We start from the raw sequence: 20,039 nt of genomic DNA on the forward strand, positions 1-20,039 counted from the left end.
TCCTTGCCTTTAAAATCTCTTGCAGGTTTTAACTGCCCGTATCAGGTGGATAGGTCCCATGAGGATCCCTCGTTTCCAGCCCAGCATCCCTCCCAACAGCAGCGCTTATAGTCTGATTAAGGTGAGCTCTGTAGTGTGTCTATCTCTTTGTACTGAACTCAACTCCTCTTTGTCTCAGGCGGTTGAGGACAACGCAACTGACGGCAGCCCAGAGTATATGGTTATAGAACCTCCTGCTGTCACTGACCAAACGCACATCCTTCCTAGTTCCGTGAACCCTGGCAGCAGCTACAAGGAAATCCAGCCCCACAGTTGCGTAAGAAGAAAACGCAACAGCTGCAGTGAAGAGTTCAGGGCTGCAGCTAATTTAATATCACCCACTCAGGGCTGGAGGAGTCTAACACTTACTGAGGGTATAGATGGAGGTTTCTTCCTGGTGGGACACTCCATTGCAGTGAGGGATGCGATCACCTTTAGCCCTGCAGTGAATACTTTGCAAAGCACTTGGACTGGTTCTTTGGACATTAATATGCAGCCCTGGGAGGTCTCTCTCAGAACAGCTTCTCTCTTATGCTGCAGATGCCCCGTGTTCAGGGCTCCCCCCACCCCTCGCACTATAGACTCAGGCAATACGATCCTCGCCTGGATGTCATCTCTGAATTGTAAGGTGACCAGCTGTCCTGATTTTCTGAAGACAGCCCCATTTTTCAACAGTCTGCCCCAGAAACATGTAGCCCTCAAAAAGGTGCACAGAAGCTTTACGCTCATCAGCTGCCCTCACGTCTCCTGGAAGGGGAGCTGCTGCAGACTCTGGGAAGCTACTCTCCTCAGCCCCTGGGAGAGCAGGGGCAGCAGTGCTGCTAGGCAGAGGCACCGGGTTGGTACCACCACTGCCATGTCCCTGTAGGCAGCACCCCCAGGCTGTAGGAACAGGGCCTTTCCAGCACCACCAGGCCAGCAGCACTGGGGCCAGGCCAATGGTGGCACCAGCCCAGGAGGCGGTGCATTTGTACATGTGCTTCCAGGCTGGCGGATGGATGGGTCCATAGAGGTTCTCAGACAGAGCTCCTCACCACAGGATGTGAGGGTCCCGTTCACATGCAGATTGATAAATGAAGGGCTGATTCTATTCCCCGCAGTCACTCCCTTTGAGTAGCTCCTCATTCAGTGCATGATCCCATTGAAATCAATCAGAGTAGCAAGGGACTATCTAGCATGGGTGTGGGTAGCAGACTCTAGTCCTAACTATGTCCTGCCAAGTGAGAGACCCTAGCTGCTGACCATGGTACAAAGAAGACGGCCCCCTGCCTCTAGGAACAGAGAAACACACTCTACAAATGAACGCACACACAAAATATATTATTACACACACACCCCTGAATATTCCAATCTCCCAGCACTCTTAGGAGACGAGATGCAAAACAGAAGAACCCCCGGCTACAGAGCCGGTGTTTTAAATCCCCTGCGTTCTCTCCACGTTAGCTACTTCCTCTGAGCTCACTCAGCGGCAGGCCACTCCCAGACAGAGGGGCCTCAGGAGAGCTGAGAGATCTGATGCTCCAAGCCTCGTCTAGCACCGGGGAGCTTCTGGAGGATCTTCAAAGCTTTCACACATTCTCTAAAACCAGAGAGAAAACAGAACGATGAGAGATTGGGATGGAAAGGAGGTCCCTCCCTTGGACCTTGATTAGCCCTCTACCCACACTGCGGAGATGTGTACCCTGCCTTTGGGCCACTCTTTTCATGTCCTTCATGTGTTCCTTGAAGCATCATGAACTTCCTCTGGGTTGGCATATGCCTTGCCCATTTCTTACCTAGCTCAATCCAGCTGAGTTTATTCTCATCAATCCTGGTGCTTCACAGACCTGCCTAGCCACCCCAAAACAGGCAGAGGTGACCCGGAGAAGCGTTGCTGCAGAACTCCAGCAAATCAACCCCTCAGGCACCTCACCCCCCAAAATCTCAACCCACCTTGGTCATTACCTCTGATCCCTCAATCTGCACGGTACCTGGCTAGAGCCCCATCCGTCTGTTCCTTGAGCACCAGGGTTTTCAGCACATGCGTGTTGTTCATTCCCAGGGTGCAAAACGTCCTAATGACCTGCCGTGAGAAGTGACACGCACCCAGGTGAGGCCTTTGCTCCTGGACACCAAGAACCACACACGTCGCTGGAGAACATCACTAACCTGAATGCGAACAGCCAGACTGCTGTCCACCTCCAGCATTTCCAGCAGGGTAAAGAACACCTGCTTCTTGCGAAGACCAAGGACCCCCTAGTGACAGGAGACGTGGAAGCAGAGTGTCACGGAGCATTTTGAAAGATCAAAATCCAGAGCGGTTTGAAAAAAGAATCTAACAACATGATGATTTGTTTCCAAAGCTGATTAGGCACCACCCTGTGGTTATAACTGGCACAAGCCTATAGTGCACAGTAACATTACACCAGGGATATTTTAATGGGTGACTGTAATGCTGGCGTGAGATGGCCAGCTCTGGGGACCAAAGTCTTCTGTTTGTTCCCAAAACAACTACAGCCAGGGCTGTATCTGTGCAAGATCCCCCACGTCGCTCCACCAATGCACCTCAGTCCTGACCAGGAATCACCTCCAGGGCTGAGGGGGTCAGCCTGTCTCCACATCCAGGCAATATTTGGACTTTGTCAATGTGGGGGACAGTTCTGGAAGCAGTCTAAGATGTGGACAAATGAACAGCCAGCCAACCGGCCATTGGATGGTAACAGCTTTCACTAGCCAGTCGCCTAGGCTGTATTTTGTACCCTCAGGAAGCTCCACAACCCAACTGGCCATTTCTGGAGTCATTCAGCCTCGCTGTGGTCTGGCCGAGCTGCTCTGAAAGCAGACAGGCTGCAGGCCAAGAGAAGGAGGCAGCGATGTACCAAGAGATTAATACTGTGACAGACCCAGACCAGTGGGGTACAGGAGTCTGGTAGAGGGCAAATATACTGGTCACTGGATGAGTCGTTTTCTGTTCCCTGAGTGACCAGAGCAGGGGCTGCACTAGAGGAATCAGGAACCTGCTAGAACCAGTTCAGGCAGGCTAATTAGGACACCTGGGGCCAATTAAGAAGAAGCTGCTAGAATCAATTAAGGCAGGCTAATCAGGGCACCTGGGTTTTAAAAAGGAGCTCACTTCAGTTTGTGGTGTGAGTGTGAGGAGCTGGGAGCAAGAGGCACAAGGAACTGAGAGTGAGGGTGTGCTGCTGGAGGACTGAGGAGCACAAGCGTTATCAGACACCAGGAGGAAGCTCCTGTGGTGAGAATAAGGAAGGTGTTTGGAGGAAGCCATGGGGAAGTAGCCCAGGGAGTTGTAGCTGTCACGCAGCTGTTACAGGAGGCACTATAGACAGCTGCAGTCCACAGGACCCTGGGCTGGAACCCGTAGTAGAGGGCCAGCCCGGGTTCCCCCCAAACCTCCCAATTGACCTGGACTGTGGATTCTTCCAGAGGGGAAGGTCTCTGGGCTGTTCCCCAACCCACATGGTGAATCTCTGAGGCAAGAAAATCTGCCAATAAGTGCAGGACCCACCAAGGTAGAGGAGGAACTTTGTCACAATACATAGCTCCCAAGTTAAAGGAAGTCACGTAGGGAGGGTGGAGCCCTAGTCTGAGGAACCTAAGAGAAAGGCAGAGAGAGGCAGAACAGACTGGACAGCAAGTAGAGAACAGATTGGAGCTGGAAACACATGGCAGGTGGGGATCCAGCCCAGAGAGAGATCGCACAGCCCACTCCATCACCCACACGCTGCCTCTAGCGTAGTGCATGTCTCACACATCTAGTGGTTCAGGACAGAACGTGACTTACCAAGGAAACCACAGCCTGTCTTCGGTTCACCTCGCTCTTCTCCTTCAGCTGCCTGCCACGATGCACACAGCATTACCGGAGAGAAATGAGGCTATTTCTCCCCTCCCGCAGGGTTTAAAGGGAGGCACTCCCACTACGCTTTTGTCTTCTGCCTCCACTGTGAGGGGATGCAGGTCCCATCCTCTCTACATAAGGGACCACTGTGGGCCTTTAAAACCCTGGTTTTCCAGCCTATGCTGGCTACTCTTTAGATTATAGCAGAGAGTTAAAGGCCTGAGAAAGTCTGATCCTTTTCCCAGCCTTGTGCATGGAGGGGAAGAAATCCACTTAGCTGTCTCCAGCAATCTCAGCCCACTTTCTGTGGGGTTCCTGGGTCTGGGTGTTAGGTGGCTCCTTGCTTTGGAGTAGCCCCCGGTCTCTCTGGCAGCCACCCCCCTTCTGCCGAAGCTGTAGCCTTTCCTCCCACTGTTGTTAGCCAGGTAATTAGGAGCAGGTGAGGAGGTAGCTGCTCTGTACATTAAGCCCTTTGGGAGGAGATGCTTGGGAGGGATGTGTCTTTAATGTGGTCTCAGATCATCCAAAGTGAAACTTCCCCCAGTTTGGTGATACCCACCGTGATTCAGGGATTTCCCCAGCCCCAAACCTGAGGGCTTTTGTGCTGTAACTCTGGGTGTGGCTAAATTTCACCGCACACCCACTGGGGAAAGAGGAAGATCCTGGGTAGAGGGCCAAGGCTGTCCCACCCAAGCGACCATGTCTGTGCCTTCCCTGGGCTTCTGCCTTGAAGTCCAGTCACCACTAGCCGCCATCTGGCCTGGAGGAAAGGCTAAGCCTTGGAACCATGGGAACCAGGAGAGAAGTGAACGAGCCAGTGAAAATTAGCCCAGCAGGCAGGTTCCTAAAGATGTAGGCCCTGGGAAAATATCTTGGAATCAAACCCAGACCACGCCAGCGGCCTTTGGGGTTTGTTCAGCGCGCATGGTGGGACAGAAGCAGTAGAGAACTGGGTCTCTGGCTCTTCTCCGGGCCACTTACTTCTCCACAATATCCCAGATTCGCCCCTTCATCTGCAGAGCTGCCGCAGTCATTGCCACAGTCTGTCTCACTACCTGCGAACGGGAGAGAGATGCGGGTCGGGAAAGAGATGCAGCGCAGGCTGCGGGGGGAACATTTCAGAGCCGGCGGCATAGTGAGGATGAGGCTGTGGGGTGTGCGTGCATGGGGGGGTCTTTATCGGTCAGCCTCAGCTCCAACATCTTCTCAGTGTTTTGTTGACCCCACATAAATCCAGAGTGAAGAACAATAAGATCAAGACTAAGATTAGCCTGAACCAAAACCTGGCTTTGGGTTCGGGTGATCTGGATCCAAAACTCTTGGCTGGTCTCTGGCTAAACCCCAGATTCAAATACTGCTGGATTTTGGATCCTGAGTGTGTCTTGGGCCCATGTTTAAATGGAAGTGAATTCACTAGCACATCTTCCGTACTGATGGCCCATCAGAGAGGGTGGTAGTTGGGGTAAAAGCTCCATTAATATCCCTTTTTTTTGGAGCAGGGAAGGCCAGGGGGTGGATTCATGGCCCTGATGCGCTCTCTTGGAAAGGGAATCCGCTATTTCGTTTCATTGCAATTAAATCCTCCATGCCCCGAGCCTCACCAGAAACGGCTCCTGGTGCAGCTTTTCCACCAACAGCTGGAACACCTCCTCTTCCAAGCCTTCCCGTCGGATCGGCTCCAGCCCAATGGTGCTCAGCAAATTGGCGGCATCGGCGCGATGCTGTGGGGAAGCAGCACGAAGAGAGTGCGCTGGGTCGGCCGCTCGTAGGCCCTCGGTGCGACACAAGCAGCTAGTGTCTGTGTGCGCGTGTTGGGGAGGAGGGAGGAGCGAGAGGGGCTCTGTGTTACAAGTGAGGTCACTCCACGTCTCTCTAGGCTGCAGGAAGCAAGTGGCCTTGCTGGCAGTGCCACCAGCCGGAGAGAGCATTGCTGTGCCTTTAGCCCAGAAGGGGAGGCTGAGGTGGTGCCATCCTAGGAAGAACTGAGACCCACTCCAGGTGTCCCACTAAACGAGAACCCAAGAGTCTCTCCGACTACCAAAGACTAGGAGATGTGGATGCTCCACTGGGCAATTAGGCACCAGGACAACGGCAACCAGAGTTTAGGCATGACCCTTAGGGCACGTGGATAAAGATACATAGACACGGGGAATACCTGCTGGCCACTTGACACATGGCCAGAGTAACCAGGCTCCTATGGACACCTGGAGGCCGGCAGTGGGGCTCCTGAATACAGGGCCATGGAAATGGGTGGAGTGGAAAGGACTGGCAGAGGGTTGGCATTCCTGTCCGCACTCCCACAGAATACGGATGGTGGTAGCTTTGCCTCCTTACCTTGTACACTGGAGAATGGCGAAGCTGATCTATAAGGGCCTGGATGATATCGGCGCTGACTACATTCACGTGCTTCACTAGCATGAGCAAAGCCTGCAGGGGATCGGGAGAGAAGGGTCACAGACTCCAAGGAAGAATTTGGGCCCCATGTCTAAACCCGTGTATCAATAACTAACACCCCCCCCCCCAAGTTTTGTACTCTGCACTGTAACTGATTCTCCCATCCGAAGCCGGGGCAACCATTGGCAAAGGGAGACCCGTTGGGAGAGGAGCGGCTGCACATCTGCAGAGAATGCAGAGAGGGGCGCAGCTGAGCAGATGTGCCTGTCTAGACAGACTAAGAGACTTCAAGGCAGTGGTGTCTCTGGATCACCATCCTAAACCAGGTCGTGGGTGAGGGAACAGTCTGGGACAACCCTGCCTCTGTTTTCATCTTCCCCAGGTAATGGAAACCAATGGGCAAAGCATCTGGGAAAGGTTCATGGGTGGTCCTGGAGTGGACTGAGAAGAGGGTGGAGGACAGAGTCATCTGTGGTCAGGCAGGATCCGCACCTGCATTTTCTTCTTCATGTTCTCCTGGGTCAGGCACCTCAGCAGCGCCGCCTGGGCAGCGGGATTGGATGCATCCAGATACACCAAGCAGGTGGCTGCCAAGAGGACCGAGTCATCTGTGCCGTCCTGTGAGGCTGCCAGCTGCTCCAGGGTCCCGATGAGCCTGGACTGGGCACCCACCACACTCCGCTGGGACAGAAAGGAAGAGCGGTGCTGTTGACTGTGTTTCATCTCATACTGGGGCTGGCGGTACTGGCACCTGGAAAAGGCAGAGCCTGAGCCCTTTGGTCCAGTTTCAGCAGGAGCCGTGACCTTGGATTCGGGCCCCGCAGCCCACGCGTGCAAAGCCACCGCCAGAGCAGCGAGGAGATCCTTTCTCTGAGTCGGGCTTCCCTTCTTCAGGTGTCCGATCAGTTCCTTCACCACGGCAGCATCCAGGCAACCTGCTCCAACCCAGCACAAAAGCAGAAGGCAATGACCAACTCTGAACGCCAGAGCCCAGACGGCTGGCAGCTCGCTGGGAATTGGGTGCCGGGGGTAAACTCAGCAGAACAGCGGGATGGCACACCGCTGATTGCTGCCCATGAGCCATCTGACGCAGTAGGCTCTGGATGGCTCCTTGTGGAGGAATATTAAAAGGACCCAGGAGCAGGAAAAAGACAAGTGCCTCTCCAGCATGGGCGGGGGGGGGGGGGCATTGTCTGTGGAGAGGGGCTTAGGCTTGAAGGCTAGAGGTAGACCAGGGAACCTGCCAGATTTTGGTGGATGCAGGCCTCTCTCATCCTCAGTCCAAGCCTGCCTGGCAGCATGGACCCCATTCCCTTGTATCACTTTTCTACAGAGATGGGCCCAGCGGCAGAGCGCCTTCAGACCGGATCCGAACGTGGTGGCTCAGGCCTTTCTCTGTAATTAAACAGCAGCCACCAGACAGAGGGAACAGGCCTTCCTCAAGGCTGGCCACTTTCACAATTCCCTGTCTGCGTCGGGGGGAACTCTCGTCAGATGAGTCCCCCGCATGACTCCCTCGAGGAGAAGAGCCACCATCCTGCACATTTCTTCCACACATACAGACTCCCGCCGCCCCTTCTGTGTTCTCCCTGCAGCCCGCCTTCCTTTCCCTATCCATTCTATCCTTCCCTGGGTCCCTCCACCCATCTCCCGTGCCCCATCACCACCTGGCCAGTTTCTACACACACATATTCCTCTCCCTGCTCCTGGCAAGCAAGGAGTTAAAAGCAGCATCTCTTGTCCTGTCCTGGCTCTCTAAGGGCAGGAAGGGAGCAGCCCTGCTCTGAGCCCCCCCACTGGCTCCCAGGTTATAGTCTCCGAGCCAGATCTGATCCCACAGAGCCATCCTGTGGTCAGGATGCATCAGCTCACTTCCCGGGCCCTGCTCTGACATGCGTCTCTGCAGTCAGCACCGCCTTTCTCTCTGTAACACCGTAATGGAGAAATCCTCCCATTCTGTCCCACAGGGCTACAAATGCTCCAGCCGTAGGAGGGTGTGAGGGCAGGGACCCCGCCCTGTGCAACAGCACCAGGGGCTGTAACACAGACAGACAGGACTCACATTCCGGAGCGAATAAGAGCATCTGCAGCCTCCCCTCCCAACCCCCTGCAGAAGTTCTCCTAACCCACTCCAGCGGCTCTTCCCTCACCCGCTGACCTCCTGCTCTCCGGCTTCCCCGTTACTAGCAGAAACTCTATGGATCCTGCCCCATGACCCTTTGTACTGCAGACCTCCCAAACCCTAGTCCACAGCTCTCCTCACTCCCCCTAACAGGTACCACGGCATTCACACACCCCATCACTACACCTGCCTATTCATGTCTCCTGGAACAGACCTCTGGGAGCCACAGACTGATACAATAGCCAGGATTCTACATGCATATCATGTAATTTATTTAGCCTAAGAAATGTTCCTGAGGTACCTAAACCTCTCTTCCCTGGTCTCAGAGATAAGGGCTAACGGGATGGAGAATATGTAGAGAGAAAGTGTAAGACATATTATGTTCTTAGCTGATGGCTAGTCACAACCAGCTTCCCTTTGCCTCTTGAGAATTTTGTGGCAGATCCACAAAAACAAAACACACACCCTTGTCCCAAATTCACATGTATATACCCCTATGCTTAATAAATACCACTTAATACTTACATAGTTGTTGTTATCTTCAAAGCACTGTATGGACAATAACTAATTAACAGGCACAACACCTCTGGGAGGGAAATGTTATGCCCATTTTACAGATTGGAAAAATGAGTCCAGGAATGATTTGCACAAAATCATACAAGGAGTCAATGATAGGATTAAAAAGGGTTCCTGGCTCTTGCCCTTGTGTTTAGGCAACTGCACCATTCTACCCCACGTGTTACAAAGAGACTCGTCTCTCCAGAGTGAAGGGTGAAATCAGAGTTCAATTATAAACCCAATTTTTACCCCCACTTCTCCAAACTCAGAGAGGGAAGGCACTGTTGGCTGAAAAACGTGGATGATCGGAGATAGGGCGGAGTAAAACTTTGTCCATGAAGGCCAAGTAATTTAATGAGATGATATTCAAGTTACAACTAGATGAAAATTAGTCTCTGCAAAATTGCATGAATATCTCATGTTTCTTCAGCCCTGTAACTTCCTAACAGAAACGTTTACACGGCAGTTGTAGATCTCATTCCAATAACAGTTCACACTCGTTTTCCCTAGTGAAAAGGGCTGTTCAGAAGTGTTGTCTAAAACAGTGGTATAACATAGGAAAGGCTGGGTGAGAAGGATCAATAATACAAGTGTTATGTGTTGTTCTAGGGATACAGGGATGGAGCCGCAGTTGGTCTGAATCAGCTCCACCGGAGAGAGGCTGATTTCCACCTTCTGTATTCTCAACGCAGTAACAGGAAGATATATTAGTTACACAGCAGGATTAGGTACCAGACTGTTCTTTATGTGATGTCTACTTAATCTGATAATTAAAATGTTACCATTCCGCAGTTAGAAGAGGTGTGTGTGCAACAGACCTTGAAGGGTATTGTTCTGGAGCTTGGTGCCAGCAGCTGTCGTTGCTATAGAGATATTAGTGCCGTGTGTATGGAAACACGTCTTTGTTAAAAAGTTTCTCCCTGGAACTCAGACGCTGGAGTACTGGACTGTGTTTTTAGTGGCTACATTTTCGGGGTCGGTGTAGAATTAGAATGTTCACATGTCAGTGCATGTATGAACTACATGGGCTTTAGGGACCATAATAAAACATAGCTCAAACATATGGTAACACTCCAGGGCAGAGTTAAGGTTGGGTGCCTTAACGGTGCATTTCTTTTACGTGTAACCACGACTGAATTTCCTGCGTTTGTAGTGCTTGGTTGCACAGTAAGTACCCATTACATTCCTATAATATTTTATATCTTTAATTTACTGACACATACTCTCAGCCTTAACTCCATCTTAATGTCGTTTGTTTTAATCTTGGAATTGCAGACCTTTGCAATAGGTAAGTGTTGCTGATTGGATTTAAGCGAACATTTCTTGGTGATAATGATTCCTGACATATTACTTACTGTAACAACCTTCATTTTAAGTTACCTATGTTTTTTGGCCGGGTGCATTGGCCCTGTACTGTCTAATGATGTTGCTGCGCTCCGCAAGACACTTCACCGACATCACACACGCAGCTTCATTAGCATGCACAGCAAGTTAATAGGGCTGCGTTCCTTTGCATGGTTACATGTATGTATTACAGCCATTGAGTATTACACTGGAAAGCCTGAGACTGTGAAGACTGATGCTGTCAGAGGGAATGAAAGAGCAGGCAGATCTTCCTCTCGCTGTAGAGGGATTTACGCCCAGTAGGTGCCAACAGGCCAATACCGCAGCGTCTGATCACCTTCCCTGATCCATTGGTCAGAGAGCTGGGAGCTGCTGCATTGACATGGAAAAGCGACTAGAAGAATCACTCACCAAATAAAACCAGGGTCCTAGTTACTTCATATCGTACAGGCTGACTCCTGCATACCTGGAGCTAGAAAAAACAGATCCCCTTAGCAGGCCGGACAAAAGCCACTTAGCACCACACTTCCTACCCCTGCAGTTCTAACCTTTTACACAAGTTTTCTATATTCATTTGGGCATCAATATCCCAACAACTGAATCTCTCCCCACCCCAATAAATCTAGTCTCCGTGCCCTTGGGTCTGCTGTCTCCCTTTCCCTGATAAATCACTCTCCCGCGTCCCGAACCCTGGACTAATCTAGTCACCAGAGTGCTGCACGCGCACCAGCCTGGGAGATCCAGCGCCAGCTCAGGGATGCTGTTGAATAAGTGATGCTGGCTGAGCCACCTTCCTCCCCTCGGCCCTGACTTTCTGATCATCTCCTGCGCAGCGTGCCTCCCCTTCCCACCCCAGCCGCGTCAATTCCGTGACTTTGCAGTGCCACAAGTCCGCTCCTCCAACCCAGATCCCCATTACGGAGCGAGCAGCAGAGCGCATGGGAATGGCACTTTAGCCATGAGTCTGCTCTCAGGAGGAGGAAAAGGTCAGGCCCACTTCTTGGTAATGCAGCAACAGCGGGAGGCACTAAAGCTCATTATTAAACTCATTATTAAAAACACATTCTGAAGAGAATGAAGGTCCCTATGGGTTATACCTACAGTGTTGCGAAGTGCAGACAGCACAAACTCATCAGTGATCCTAAGGCAGCCCAGGGCCTAAAGAGACAAACAGCAGAGACATAAATCTTCAGATGGGCGCAATCCTTAGAGACGTCTGACCCAACTCCCAGCGACACTCAGCCCAGCCCAGTGTAAAATCAGAGAGGACGGACAGTACGACGGCGGCCTTGAGATGAGCACACAGCAGACAGCAGTGCAGGTCTCTCAAGAGCCCCAGGGGATGGGGAGTCAGGGGTCTCCTGGCAGTCATCGTGGGCGGCCTAGAAAGAAGCCTTGGGAGTGGGGTAACATTCATCAGTTACCAGGACCTTGGAGAATGCTTCTAAGGGTACGTCTACACGGCAATAAAAGACCCACAGCGTGGCTGCGGCTGGCCCAGGTCTGCTGACTGCAGCTCACAGGGCCCAGGTTGCATGGCTAAAAATTGCAATGTAGACATTTGGGCTCAGGCTGGAGCCCGGGCTCTGAGACCTCACAAGGTGGGGGGGTGTCTCAAAGCCTGGCTCCAGCCCGAGCTCTGCGAGTCCCAGCCGACGGACCTGGGCTCTGAGGGTGCGGCGCGGCGGGTGTTTTATTGCAGCGTGGACTTTCCCCAGGTAACTGCTGGGAGTTACTGCAGCTAAGCCACAATAAGACGAGTGTAGGGGGGATTCTGAGTATGGAAATACTATTGTTAGTGGGGATAACGATACTTCCTGGCTTTGCGGGGGGTAAGAGAGGTTATTTAATGCTTATGAAGGGCTGCCTTCTATGAATTGACAATTGACACATTGTTCAATTTGAGTCCTCCAGCCTGTCTTTGTGCCTGGGATTTCTCCTGCTAGCTGGGGGGAACCTAGCAATTGCCAGCTCCTACTGGGTGAATGATCTTACGTGCTACTTGTAGGGCCACCAGAGGGATTCTCCCTGTCTCAGGGCTACCTGCACTGGCTAACTTCATTACAATGCAACCGGATCTATATTAACGGCACAAAGAAAGAATCCTGGGAGTTCCAGGGCTCTGCTCCGCGCTGATAAGGCCGCAGCTGGAGTATTGTGTCCAGTTCTGGGCACCACATTTCAGGAAAGATGTGGACAAATCAGAGAAAGTCCGGAGAAGAGCAACAACAATGATTAAAGGTCTAGAAAACATGGCCTATGAGGGAAGATTGAAAAAATTGGTTTTGTTTAGTCCAGAGAAGAGACAACTGAGGGGGGACATGAAAACAGTTTTCAAGTACATAAAAGGTTGTTACAAGGAGGAGGGAGGTAAATTGTTCTCGTTAGCCTCTGAGGATACGACAAGAAGCAATGGGCTTAAATTGCAGCAAGGGAGGTTTAGGTTGAACATTAGGAAAAATTTCCTGTCAGGGTAGTTAAGCACTGGAACAAATTGCCTAGGGAGGTTGTGGAATCTCCGTCATTGGTGATTTTTAAGAGCAGGTTGAACAAACACCTGTCAGGGATGGTCTAGATAATACTTAGTCCTGCCATGAGTTCAGGGGATTGGCCTAGAAGATCTCTTGAGGTATCTTCCAGTCCTACACGTCTATGATTCCCCCTCCGCCCCCACTGCCTGGAGGCTTGTGACTTGCTCCAGCCATGGCTTCTATCAGACTCAGCTGGAGCGGTTTATGAAACACGACTGAGGTTAGTTACATCCTAGACAGTGATGAACAAAGTCCTGTACGTCACCTGAGCAGCGTAGATTTGCTCTTGTTCCACAGAAGAAGCCAAGCTCTCCGTGAGCTCCTGTGGGCACACAAAGGCAAGAGAGCTCTCAGGTGTTGATGGATTCATAGCCCTCCTGCAAATGCTAGCTACATGTTGCAAAACATCTCATCCCTTCTTTGTGGAGTCTCTGTACCCCGGGTGCAACATGGTCATTCGCACCACCAAGTACCAGTGGGGACTGGTAAGGAGAGGAAGGAAGGTCTGGTGGCTCAGACACGGGCCTGGAATAGGGAGACTTGGCTGGCACCCCTTTTTTAAACCATGATTTTTAGCTCCTGACCTTTATCCTTTCCAGCTGCAGCATCTTGATCCCAGGATCTGTGTCCTTCCATTTAATCTTCACTGGGTATAAACGGTGGATGGACTTTAGCAACTTTGAGAGGAGGAAATCGGGCCTGGCCACAGAGAAGAGGAGAAATCACAGGTTATTTCTCTGCTGAATTTCAAGCACATGTAACACCTGTTGTGTTTCACACCTGGCTTATGGAGTCATGGTATCTGGAGGATCCATGCAGCAGAAATCCATACCTGTCTTGGGTGCGGGTGCAGAGCTCCTAATTACATCCCATCTGACAAGTCCATGATATTTGGATGGGATTAATTGTATTAGAGCAGTGATTGGAGGCTAAGATCAAGCCTCCGTTGTGCTAGGTGCTGTACATTCATATAATGATGAAAGAGTCCCTGCCCAAAGGTAAATAGCTGAGACAAAAAAATGAAGTCTTATTCCCCCCTCCTGTCTGTAGAATGGGAGAGCGTCTCCCGCCGACATAGCTACTGCTGCTCGTTGAGGGTGGTTTAATTACGTTGATGGGAGAGCTCTCTCCCGTCGGCATAGAGCGGCTACATGAGAGCTCTTACAGCGGCACAGCTACATCGGTACAGCTGTGCCTCTGTAAGCTCTCGAGTGTAGACATGGCCTAAATTAGGGGGCACATTTGACCGGACAAGTGTCCCGTTAACATCTGTTCCATTGCTAGAAGAGCCTTGGGATCTTTAACCCCCACAGGGATGTTGGCTTCACACCAGATCCAGCAGCAGCCCTCTGGATCCCTTTAACACCAGGCTGGAGCAGGGGTTGAGTATTGACTCCAAAGGAAGAATGCTACCACCAAGTTCTCCCACAGCACACCACAAACCAGTCCCCAGAATGGCTCCAGCTGGTGAGGCACTAAGAACCCTGGGATACGGCCCCAGGAATGCTAGTGGCAAACTTGTGTCACTGTAGCACCAGTGTAGGGCATGGGTATATGGGGTTTGGAGGGTGTGTGGCTCAGTCAGCAACGTGGATTTTGGGAGGCAGGCTTGGCTAACACACCCCTGCCAGTCAGGACGTAGGCACACACTGCAGTGTAGATACGCCCTAAGTCACTAACATCATATCCTGTGGTTCACAGCAGTTCCCTAGAGCACTGTTTCTCAACCTTTTTGATACCAGGGACTGGCCTGCTGCCTTCCTAAGCTGGGTGAGGGAGAGCTCAGGGACTGGCCTTGGACTGGGCATTGAGAAACCCTGCCCTAGGGGTCTCCTCTCTAAGTACAGACCCAGCCTAACTCTTCTCAGCTTGCGTGACCACATGGTAGAATGTGAAGAACACTGGAACCGCAAGGGGAAGTTAGACAGGCAGAATGTAACTGCTCAGGCTGGAATGGGTCCAGAGCACAGGGCAGATAGACTGAGCTCTGCTGGAAAGTTAAAACCTGCCATTGTGTCTCTTACTTTTTCTTCGCCATCATTGACTTCTTCCTTTCGGCCATAATCTGGTAGGCAGATCGCTGCCTCAGGCTAGCCAACCCGGGCTGCTCCACTATGGAAGGCTGGTTAAAGCCATGCTTGAGGGGACTTGTCCTCCACACGGATGGGGGAAGTGGGAGAATTTCACAAGGCGTCTGCAGTAGGAGAGAATGTTGTTTAATAAACCCCCAATCAATCTCAGCACCAGGATGACGAGTTGCACGAAAATGCCCAGTTGAGCCATAGGAACAAAGCAAACAGCCCCATTTGTCTGAAACGTATTTCACAGGCTGGTGCAATATTTCTGCATCTGTGACTGTGGACTGGGGCTTTTAATACTTAGTGCTTTTATTAACTCCTTCCGCCTGAGGCTCTAAGAGCAATTTACAGACAATAACTAACTCTAACTCTCCCAATACCCTCGGGAGGGAATATGTTGTGCTCATTTTCATGGTGCCCCCTGCCCGGAATGCCATCTGGGGATCCTCTGGACCTCTCAGCTTCATTCTCCTCCTTTAAATCCCTCATCAGGACTCGCTTTCTGAGTCAGCTTTTCCACACTGATCTCAAACGTGGGGTCAGCCACTCCTGCCTGCTGGCCAGAGTTTGCCCCCTTAAAATTATAAGCTTACATAGATATGCAGAGGGCTGAGTTTCATTGACTTCCAGTGGGACTACACCTCTTCCCACCTGCCGAGGATTTGCCTTAGTGTATCTACAAATCCTATACACCAACCATGGATATATATTTTAAAAGACACTACTCGGATGTAAACGTAACAGGTGCTCCGTTCCCATGGTGAAGAGCCGAGTGTAAATCACTAGACAGATACCAAAGCCTGCCTCGTGATCTTTTACCGTCATAGTCTGTCCTTCTCACTTGCCTCGCCCCGCACGCTCCATCTGTTTGTCCTCCCTTGCTGTGTTAACTCTACCCAGATTGTGAGCTTCTCAGGGTAAAAATGTCTCTTTTCTCCATCTGTGACGCACTGGACACTTGTGATGCTTTAGAAATACCACCAGGTTTTAGGTACAGGTAAACTGAGGCACAGAACAGCTAAATAACATGCTCACAGTCACTCAGCAAGTCAATGCCAAGGGCAGGAATGGAACTCAGGAGTCCCGTCAGTCCCTCTAATCGAACAAGTATGTGTCCATGGTGTTACCACTGCATGGGAGAAAACAAGACTCACTGGCACACTATTCTTTTCTCCAGTATTTTGCTCCAGCCCGCACCAGGAGGGAAGCCTGAGAACTCTTCCCATGGGTAGGGAAGGAACTTTAGGAAGAGACCCACGACTGAGGCCAATTCCCTTCTCTGCAACCATGAGATCTGAGTGGGCACCAAGAGCAGCAACAAGGACCATACCTGGTGGCAGGAGGGCTTTGATACCCTGAACTCCAGCTCCTTCTTGTCAGCTGAGAAAAGGAAAAATATTAAATTACCAGGATAGCGACTGGACGTTGGGCTCTTCCCACCCCCACCCACCATCAAGATTGATCACATGACTTCCTGGTCCTCAAGTCCTCACCTGCTCCAGCCTAATGTAGCTAATCCCCATAGTAAGTGACAAAGGTACACATTACATGAAGTAGCAAATACACTTGTGCTAAGACTAGCGCGTGAAAGATCACACTGGTTCTCTCCATCCCTGGCAGAGCCCAGCCCTGGGAATTTACTCCTCATCTTTGTTTAGTATCTATACAGGGGAAATCCAGCACCTCTTCACAGAACAACCCTGGGTCTCATCCATGCTCTTTCCCCAACAGTGTAATTCACCTGTTGTCTCTTCTTGCTCAGTCATGGGGCTCCAGGACAGCATTCCTAAGCTACCGGCACCTTGAAGCCTCTTTAAGGGCATCTTTTTACCCCCCATTTCTAATCCTCCCTGGGCGCCTCAAAGCAGCTCCAGAGAAATCCCTGCCATTGATCTAGTCAGCCACAGGCTTATGCTGCGGGAGAGGCAACTGATGGACAGAGATGCAGTGATGGGACCCCATAATGCTACTGGGGATTCACTTCCGGGCAAGATTCCCTAGAGATGGCCTTAGGATGATGTCATAAGAAGTGGTGACGATGACATCATCACATTCCTCCACCTCCTTAATCTCATCCAGCAGGGTCGCTTCCAGGCACCATGCAGGCAAAAGATGTAGGCAAGTAATAGCAGCTATGAGAGAGAGAGAGAGAGAGAGAGCACAGATCCTAAATAACTAGGGGTCAAGGAGCAGTCAAAGCAAGAGGAGGCAGGCATGGTACCACTAGGATTTTGATACTCATTATATGGGATGTGTTCTCCCAGCTCCCATTGTCATTTGCCAGTATGACGGCGGTCTAATACAATGGTAGCTATAGAAATATAGAATATAGAAACTTAGAGGCATCACTCTCTAGGAGTTACACATGGGACTGTAAGCCCCTGAATTCTAACCTCTTGGGCAAGTCGCTGCACCTCTCTGCGACTCAGTTTCTCTGTGTGTAAAAGGGGAATAATGGGCCATGACAAGCAAGTTCTAACAGCATTTCTCTGTTTGTATTGCAACCACTTTGGAATGCCAAAGCTGATCGATTCCAAAACGTCAGGGAATGTGGTAGGCATCAGTGGGGACAAACCTATTGATCTGAGTGCAAATCAGAGTGCTGGAAAAGGCTGATTCACAGGCAAATCAGGGCCCCCAGACAGCTTGGTTCTGCAGGCAGAGGAATCTCTGCTGCCCCCTGCTGCTGCCTACATATTCAGAGGCAGCAGTTTAACTTGTGGCATGGGGAGATTATCTGTTGCTTGAACTCTAACAGAAATCAGGGAGCTTTACAAGGAGGATTTGTAGCCTTTTCTACCCACTTTGCACTTGCTTTGCGCTGGTGCAAATTACTGCATTGGGGCGGGGCAGCAGCGGATCAGGCCCCCGTCTGTAACAAAGCCAGCTTCTCATGCATGCTTTCACCAGCCCCATCACTGCACCCCGTCACAGTAGGAACCGGCAGCCTCCCTTGCCCTAATCAGGATACTCATTGGCCCTCTCCTGACTCAGCTTCCCCCAGGTCAGAGCCCAGTCTGTGTCTCTCCAAGGGGCTAATTGCGGGCGGTGAGTCCCCAGCCTACACTTCGGCTCTGAAGCAAAGCAGAGTATTGGCACAGTACAGAGGAAAGCACACGGTGAAGTTGGATAAACAAGAACAGGCCTAACATGGGCTCCAATCCAGTTCCCATGGAAGTCAGGGGTGGGGGAAGCTACAAGTGACTCCAATAGGCCCAGGCGTGGGCAGTGGAAACACCCTTAAGACTGCCCCCAACCTGTGCTACAGAATATTGCTTAAGAAACCTGAACACCTTAGATAAGAGCGTCTCCTCTTTGGAGCTCCCAGCTGGGGTCGTGAGCCTCACGTCCCAGGCTGCATCGCAAACCCCCTGGATGTCTCTCTGCATTCATCCAACCTCTCGCCCAGTCCCAGGGAAGAGAGTTCTTTGTTTGCCCAGCAACCCAGCTGGGCTCCTGAGGTGACTGGTTACACGTTACATCACCTCTCCCAGAGGAGCTCAGTCTGACCTGTGCTTTACCATCCTCTACCTCCCCTTCTCCCCTGGAAATAGCTCCTTCCAAAGGGGTTCTCTTAATGGCACTCTTCCTCCCACCACGGGTGGGCAGTTTCCCTTTCCCCCCCTCCCTGCCTGGCTTCTAGGGTCTTAACAACCCTCCCATAACACCTTTGAGACTGGTTTTTGTTCGACATAATTATTCTCAAACCAAGCTTGTCTGGGCTTGTCTGAGACAGCCTGCTGCTGCAGGATACCAGAGAAGCATAACCATAAATCAGCAAGTATTTGTAAGCAGGAGGACAGGTCTGTCAGCATAATGAAAGCAGTCCCCTAGAGCAATGATCCACCCCAGCAATTCTCATGGGGAAAAGAGACCCACCCACTGATGGTGGAAAGATAGGGGGGTTAAATCCAAGCTGTCCATGTGCACCTGAATAAATCAACTGCAGCTGAGAATCAAAACCTTTAAGGTGCTGGGGGCTCTTTTCAGAAACAAAGCAACAGGTGTCTGCTCATCAGAATGGAGATGAGGGAGTGTTGGGAACATGAGCTGTGCACTGGTGCAGCATATCCTTCTTTGCTGTTTACAGACTGTTAAATTGTACAAAGGGCTTGTGAGGAGAGATTTTGCTGCTTTATGTAACACTGGGTATAATAGAAAAGGAAAATCTGGTAAGTAAACCTGAAACCCCAGGGAGGGTTTGGTTCTTGTTTAATGTGGGCCAGACTTGTCAGCGCTCCGCTCCCGCAACTGGGACTAGCTTTCCAACAGCTCTTGGCTTCTGTTGTTGGGCCCTATCCCTTCTGAGTGGGCCCTGCTAGGTCTTGGGCCCTGAGTCTGCCTTTCTGGGGCAGAATCCTGTGATTCTCACATTCAGACTGGGCCCAGCCCCGTGTAGGGACTGTGATTGCTCAGCAGGTCCGAATGGGTTTGGCTACCTGTGGTTCTTCCCCTTTGGGAGCTGTGACCCAAACCAGCCTTCTTAACACAACGTAGGGTTTAATCTTAACAGTGGCAGCACAGCATAACACGAGAAAAGGGCTTTTAAAAACAATAAGTCTATCTGCATCTCTTACCTAAAGGTTTAGGTAGGCTTATTTTACCTCTGGCCTTTAAAGTCTGGGGGGCGGGCTGCTCCCCAATGGCCTGACTCAGTTTCCCCATTAATTGCCTGCCCTTCTCAAGAGAGGGTCTGTATCTTTAAACCCTTGTGAGGCTTTTCATCCTCTTCCCCCTGCCTCACAAGGGTTGAACTCTCCTGGGGAAAGTTTATCTGGCAGGCCGTGTAGGGGACCAACGTGAATCTCTTCATTGTTTGCCAAGAGCTGTGAATATCAGGCACCATCTCGCTTCCTGGAGCCATTTCCTGGAAAACCTGACAGGGGAATTAACACAATGCATACAGTAAACAACAAGCACCCAAATCAGATGCAGGATTCATCACGTATAGCCAGCTCCAAATCTATCATTTTCTCAGTAGCCAGTGTGCATGTATATTTCCCCCCCAGTGATCTTGTACCCACCCAGTAAGTTGTTTATGGGCCAAGTGCTCTTGTATTTTGAGCAGACAGCAGAGGAAAGTGAATGCCAATGTCAGAAACCATGGTGGAGATGCTTGAATGTCTTGCTATCTA

General features: G+C 51.1%; 1 protein-coding gene across 1 annotated transcript; it reads right to left on the reverse strand.

The window, feature by feature from the left end:
- Positions 1 to 1,355: 1,355 nt before the first annotated feature.
- Positions 1,356 to 15,163, reverse strand: HEATR9 (HEAT repeat containing 9). The gene is made up of 12 exons (XM_065562993.1): positions 14,851 to 15,163; positions 13,411 to 13,525; positions 13,092 to 13,148; positions 11,393 to 11,453; positions 6,764 to 7,305; positions 6,212 to 6,304; positions 5,479 to 5,598; positions 4,859 to 4,932; positions 3,824 to 3,875; positions 2,188 to 2,274; positions 2,010 to 2,101; positions 1,356 to 1,618 (listed from the first exon to the last, which is right to left on the reverse strand). The coding sequence occupies exons 1-12, from the start codon at positions 14,886 to 14,888 to the stop codon at positions 1,534 to 1,536; spliced, it is 1,416 nt and encodes a 471-aa protein (XP_065419065.1). The 5' UTR covers positions 14,889 to 15,163; the 3' UTR covers positions 1,356 to 1,533.
- Between the last annotated feature and the right edge of the window lie 4,876 nt (positions 15,164 to 20,039).

Source organism: Chrysemys picta, chromosome 12 (assembly GCF_011386835.1).
Source record: "Chrysemys picta bellii isolate R12L10 chromosome 12, ASM1138683v2, whole genome shotgun sequence".
NCBI classification, from domain to species: Eukaryota; Metazoa; Chordata; order Testudines; family Emydidae; genus Chrysemys; species Chrysemys picta.